This window comes from Protopterus annectens, chromosome 17.part0, assembly GCF_019279795.1.
Source record: "Protopterus annectens isolate FY-2018-M chromosome 17.part0, PAN1.0, whole genome shotgun sequence".
Taxonomy (NCBI): domain Eukaryota; kingdom Metazoa; phylum Chordata; order Ceratodontiformes; family Protopteridae; genus Protopterus; species Protopterus annectens.
In genome coordinates, this window is record NC_056751.1 from 766,201,273 (window position 1) to 766,207,573 (window position 6,301).

General features: G+C 38.5%; 1 protein-coding gene across 1 annotated transcript; it reads right to left on the reverse strand.

Annotated features, from left to right (window-relative positions):
- Positions 1–268: 268 nt before the first annotated feature.
- On the reverse strand, positions 269–1,585 carry LOC122791757 (galactoside alpha-(1,2)-fucosyltransferase 2-like). The gene has a single exon (XM_044059681.1). The coding sequence runs from the start codon at positions 1,388–1,390 to the stop codon at positions 488–490; it is 903 nt and encodes a 300-aa protein (XP_043915616.1). The 5' UTR covers positions 1,391–1,585; the 3' UTR covers positions 269–487.
- Between the last annotated feature and the right edge of the window lie 4,716 nt (positions 1,586–6,301).

The window sequence follows — 6,301 nt, forward strand, 5'->3', positions numbered from 1 at the left end:
AACGACTGGACAGATAACATTTATAGATGGTAGGGACTGATTGTCAGACTTGAGAAATTAGTAGAGTGAGGACTGTCAAGGGTACAACTCAATTAGACATAGAGGTTAAGCTAATTTGGCAATGCAGAATTGCCCTATTTCAAGGATGGTCTTACACAAGGACATGAGCAGGAGAAATACAATGGCTAAATTTTGCCAGTGAAAGCTTTAATGATTTGACAAAAAAATCTGTTGTGGAAAGTATATTATAAGTAACAGTAACCTGGTATAATATGCAAATAAAATTGGTGGAAGTTGAAGTAAAAGTATATGTAATATAAATGTCTAGAACATTCACCATACTTCTACAGAAAATTAGCACGTCAGCATTGCAATGATGACCTTAGGAGTTTACCTAGTTACATGCCAAGTAGAATCACTTTGGTAAAATATCAGACTTGTGTTGTTATTTTGTGGGAAATGTCAGGCAATGACTATTTCTCCTGTTTCAGGAATGATTAGAAGAAATAAGAGCAGAGAGGTTTGCGGCAATTCCCTTCCATTCTGGAAGGAAGGCAGATTCTTCTCTGAACAAGTTTAAGAACTTAGATTCAGAAAGTGTGAAATTGCTGAGATAGATTGTTTCTCCACCAGCCAAATAAGCCACCCAGTAACCAAAGGTTCCTATAGTCATTATAGTGTGATTGCAATGAGCCAGAATCGAGAAGTCTTTCCATGGAAGTTTTTCATTTCCATTGTCTAGGAAGTGGACATCACCTTTAGAAGCATCTATGTTTTTTTTGCACCAGCCCATTCCATTGCTGGCAACAACAAAAAGGCACCCTTTGTATTTAGTTCTAAAATAGGACATGGCCTTTTCCAAGTAAGCCTTATCAGCTAGGACTCCCTTCCATAAATTAGGCATTAAGTTAACATAATCACCCCTTCTGACATGGATACCAACAAAGGTCACTTTTTTGCGCTCTCCCTTAAGCTTACAAAGATAGTTGTTCACTCTTTGTTTAATATGGTCATGGAAGGTGAATTCTCTGTGGATCTCATTCCTGATATGATGGTAGAATGTCCAAGAACAGGGATATCCATGAAGCAGGACATATTTTCCTCGAATATTGTAATATCTTGGTGACATCCAGTCGTGAAGGTTATAGATTTTCCAAGGAATTTCAAGAGCTATAGCCTCTTGGATCACAGGCAAAGTGATGTTGAAAAGAGGCACTAAGGCGTCATACATTTCTGGAAGTATGCATGGTTTATGACCATTTAATTTTGCCAGAGAATACAAGGTTGCATATTGCCCCATCTGGTTGCCCAGCCTACCGGTACTGTATATGGTCCATGCACCTCTATTTATTTTGCAGTTCACAGAATGATGCACATGATGGATTATCATATTCGTATCAAAAGCATCATTCCAGTCATCACGAAAATTCCATATTTTAATAATCTTGTTTTGTATAGCATTTATTTTAAAGGGTGCCCTAAAGAAGAAAAGCCCTTGAAGGCCAGTCAAGACAAGCAGAAGAAAATATTTTAATCTTCTCTTTAAATGCTGTGATTTCTCAGATTTGTTTTTTAGTCTGTATCTTAACATGTTTCCACCCATCCTAAGAAAAAGACAAATAAAACACAATTTGTTAATGATGCTTAAAAGTTAACATTTTACATTGCAATCTGCAAGCACTAAAAAAAAAGTCTGATTCTCAAGTTATTGTAAAGCAATCGTCCCAGTTTTGTTGAATTACATGATGCTATTGAATGACTGGCAGACATATATCAGAAAACTGTTCTTAATAACTATAATGTTCACTAGTAATGTTTAAATTATTTAAATCGCTAAAAGGGCCCAACCACATAAACAATATCATTTTTTTATTTAGATAGTGAGCCTTTTTATCTTCCATTCTTTGGACCGTTATACCACTTTGACTTTTTATTATTTTTGCCAAATCAAGAGATTTGATAAATAACAGTGATAAAAAGGATGTGGTGCAATGTCACTGAGTTATGTATACTCCATCTGAAACTTCATATACTGCATGACATGCAAATCACTACAACAAGCTCATTAGCATTAAAGCTGTATTACCCATATCTAAAACACACACACACACACACACACACACACACACACACACACACACACACACACACACACACACACACACACATACAATCTATCTCTCCCTACAGATATATATATATATATATATATTAAACCTCGACACGGCTATTAATAGGACGTGCTGGAGGGATAGATTCATCACTCAAAGACTCATGCTGTGGGAAAAAAAACGGTATATGTGAGGCAGAGCAGCACTGGCTGGGTTGGTCAAGAGAAAATCTTGACAATGGGAGGATGATGATATATAATAGGGGATACCCTCAGTGTCACTGCTAGACAGAGGCACAGCAGCAAAAAATAAATCCCCATATAAAAGGGGTGGGCGAAGGTGGTAAAATTATGTGGGCTAGCTGGGCTAATGCCTCGGCTATAGATATATATATATATATATATATATATATATATATATATATATATATATATATATATATATATATATATATATATATATATATATTTACAGATATACAGTTGATATTCATTGTATCTAAATGCTCACATATTGAAACTTACAAATACCAGCATATCAAGAGTCAATATATAAAAAAAAAATTGCAAAAGGATAGTTTTCCTTTGAGATGTGATCACCACAACCCCACCACACATTCAAACATAATTTTCCTGACTAGTGGTAGTGTAAAGAAAAGGGCTTTCCTGTGGTAAATGCAGGGTTAAGGTTATGGTTAACAAGCATTAGTATCATGGCAGTGCAGTACTCTTGTACCACCTGACTAATGTCTGATCAGTCGCTGAACTGTTACATCACTTAGCCCTGATCAATTATTGTTGCATTCGTTAAAAAGAGCTATCTCATATTCCTATCACATACTTTACCAGCTCTGGTCCAGGTCACCATGCCACTCAAGTGTACCTCATTTTGAGGAATGTTCCTCATTTGGGGTCTGAAAAAGTTCATGTTCCTCAAAGTTCCACATCGACTGGGTCTGTCACACATTTAGTGTTAGCAGTATTTTAACTGATATCAATGGTAAATAGAACTGAATCATATTATTTCATTAAAAGATCTATTCTATAAGTAAAAATATTACACAAGCTCAGGAAAACCTCCAGCTTTGAGGGTAGCCTAACCGAAGAGGTAGGTACAATGACAAAAAGTGAGTAACACTCTCTGAAAGTAGTTCAGTTTACCTGGTTGCAGGTGCACATGAAATCCCTTTAGTGCGATCCTCAGCAGGACCTAAAAGGCGTTTGGTTAGCCTCTCATAGAGGGTTGGTTGTAGGTGAGAGCCTGGGTCCTACTGCGGTTGTGGGTCCTGAATGCCTGAGTCTCACTGCAGATGTGAGTCCTGAAAGGGACTGTGGGTTCAGACAAGGATTGTCGGTATCAGTCTTTCGTAGGACCCCTAGTGGTGGCTTTTGCACTCATGGTGTGAGTGTGAGAGTCCTGATAAGGACTGTGTGCCGAGCCTTTGGAAGCCCCAGGAGGGCTATTGAAGTGGAAATGTTGAGAAGCCCTTACAAGGGCTGTTGCAATCAGAGTATAGATGAAACCTGAGTTAATTGGCCCTGGTGAGGGTTGTAAGAAGCTGAGGTTGGGTAGCCCTGGCAAGGGCTGTTGTGGAGAATGAGGTGGTCCTCCTAGGTAGTAGTCTTCGAAGCGAATGTTTTTGACTGTGTTTAGCCTATTAAAACCTTTAAAAAGGCTGTATTTAGCTGCAGATAGCTAAATTACAGAGGTGTATAAGCATATGAGTCGTTAAAAAGACTGTTTTGAGCAGGTACTCTATGGAGAGATTCTGAAAAAAGAGACGCTTAGCCTTTGTTTAAAGCCAAAGATCCAAAAGTTTATTTTATCACATTTTAGCCATCCTATGAGCTTACTAGATAAAGTTGCTAGTAAGACATTAGTAAGTGTTCCACATTTTGTCCATTTGTTCCACATTATAAGAGGCAGTGTTCCTCATTTTGGAGATAGAAGATTGAGAGCTATGCAGGTCACCAAGCAATCTCAGTCTGCTGTCATCCTGTTTGTTACCAACCTGTTTGGCCTAGGAATTCTGAGAGAATGTGCAATAACTGACTCGAGTTCCCTGACTTCACTGTATTCCTTTCTAATACAGACCCCATATGTGAGAGAAGTATATATTTATCTAGATTAGAAGCTAACATCTAACCTCCCACAGCTGTCAAACATCAGGCCACCTGCACATCATTGGATTTTAGCATTAAGTAAACATGTTCTAAGATTCTTGAGAAACCTCTCTATGTGTCTCCCAGACAGCATATCAGTAAACGAGAGACTCAGTGACATAGGTGCATTTTCACACCCACTAACACACCCCTACCCACTGGTTCCACTTACAGTATATACCCATTTTCACTGCACCTACTTACCTTATGAGTCAACAAATCCATGTTCCTATACTCTTAAGGCTTGGAGAACGTGTAGCTACAAGCACAAGTTAAGTCAATGTCCTAGTAGAAGGACTGCTTTGTCAGGCACACTGAGGATGCATTCACCAGGCTAATCAAGGGCAAGATGTATGTCTGTCTGTATGGTGCTTGGATTCATAATATTACTAGGGCTCTTAGCCCCCTCAAACCCAGGTACATAGAGTGTGAATGACTTTAGGTACATGAGGCTGGAAGACATAGAGAGACATGATGGAGCTCTCAATTAATGTGTTCAAAGTAGAGAAGAAGTCAGTCTTGAGCCAGAGACTGGAAGACATAGAGACATGACGGAGCTCTCAATGAATGTGTTCAAAGTAGAGAAGAAGTCAGTCTTGAGCCAGAGACTGGAAGACATAGAGACATGATGGAGCTCTCAATGAATGTGTTCAAAGTAGAGAAGAAGTCAGTCGTGAGCCAGAGACTGGAAGTCATAGAGACATGATGGAGCTCTCAATGAATGTGTTCAAAGTAGAGAAGAAGTCAGTCTTGAGCCAGAGACTGGAAGACATAGAGACATGATGGAGCTCTCAATGACTGTGTTCAAAGTAGAGAAGAAGTCAGTCTTGAGCCAGAGACTGGAAGACATAGAGACATGATGGAGCTCTCAATGAATGTGTTCAAAGTAGAGAAGAAGTCAGTCTTGAGCCAGAGACTGGAAGACATAGAGACATGATGGAGCTCTCAATGACTGTGTTCAAAGTAGAGAAGAAGTCAGTCTTGAGCCAGAGACTGGAAGACATAGAGACATGATGGAGCTCTCAATGAATGTGTTCAAAGTAGAGAAGAAGTCAGTCTTGAGCCAGAGACTGGAAGACATAGAGACATGATGGAGCTCTCAATGACTGTGTTCAAAGTAGAGAAGAAGTCAGTCTTGAGCCATATCTTAACATCACCAAGAATGATACCTCAGTTCAACAAAAAAATAGCTGACTTCAACAATTGCCTTACTACTTAGTGCCATTTTAAGAGACTCCTGAGGTGTCAGCATGTAAGGTAGTGGTTCATAGTTCTACCACTTCACAAAGGCTGGCCTGTGTCTCTGCTTTTAGAGTGGCTTGCTAAAGCATTTGTTTTTCCATAGTGCCTTTTTAAGCAGTCAACCTTGTAGATCAACCAATGCAATGTAATGTAAACCAGACTATATTAACATGGCACTGCTGAATGTTAGATGTCTAAATAAAAAAAATGTCCAACCCTGAGGCTTTCTTAAACCTTAAGCACTTTTATATCTCTATAACTTCTAAAACATGTTTTTCTTGTATTGGAAACCTTCCCTCTTTGCCTGATTCAGCACCTGCCTCTCATTCACATCCTCTGTGGCAGCAGGTGTGTACCTGTGTTTGTCTTTAGTCCTGATGGCACAGACTTCATGAGTTTCAGTTCACTAAATATGCAAGTTATTGAAATGAAAACACTGAATGCAACCAATCAAAACAGCACTGGGATGTCATATTGTGTTTATATGAGGCATTTCTTTTCTTCTTTCATCAAATACCACTAACATGCTCATGGATATGGATTTTAAGAGGACATGAGATCTGTCCAATGAAAAATGCCCTGCAAAAAGATTGAGACAGGTAAAACATCCATTATGTATGATCATTTATGTTATGATTGATATCATATGTTCTAAAAGTATTCTTAGTTGAGAAGATCTTGGTATGTTGGATACATACATAAACATTAAAATGTCCACAGACCATGGAAACTACAGACAATTTAGAATTACCAGTATTATTTACAAGATTATGAAATGTATCATAG

What these genes read in the sequence shown, in the direction of transcription:
- LOC122791757 (XM_044059681.1), bottom strand. Translation starts at nt 1,390, where the DNA reads ATGATAATCCATCATGTGCATCATTCTGTGAACTGCAAAATAAATAGA.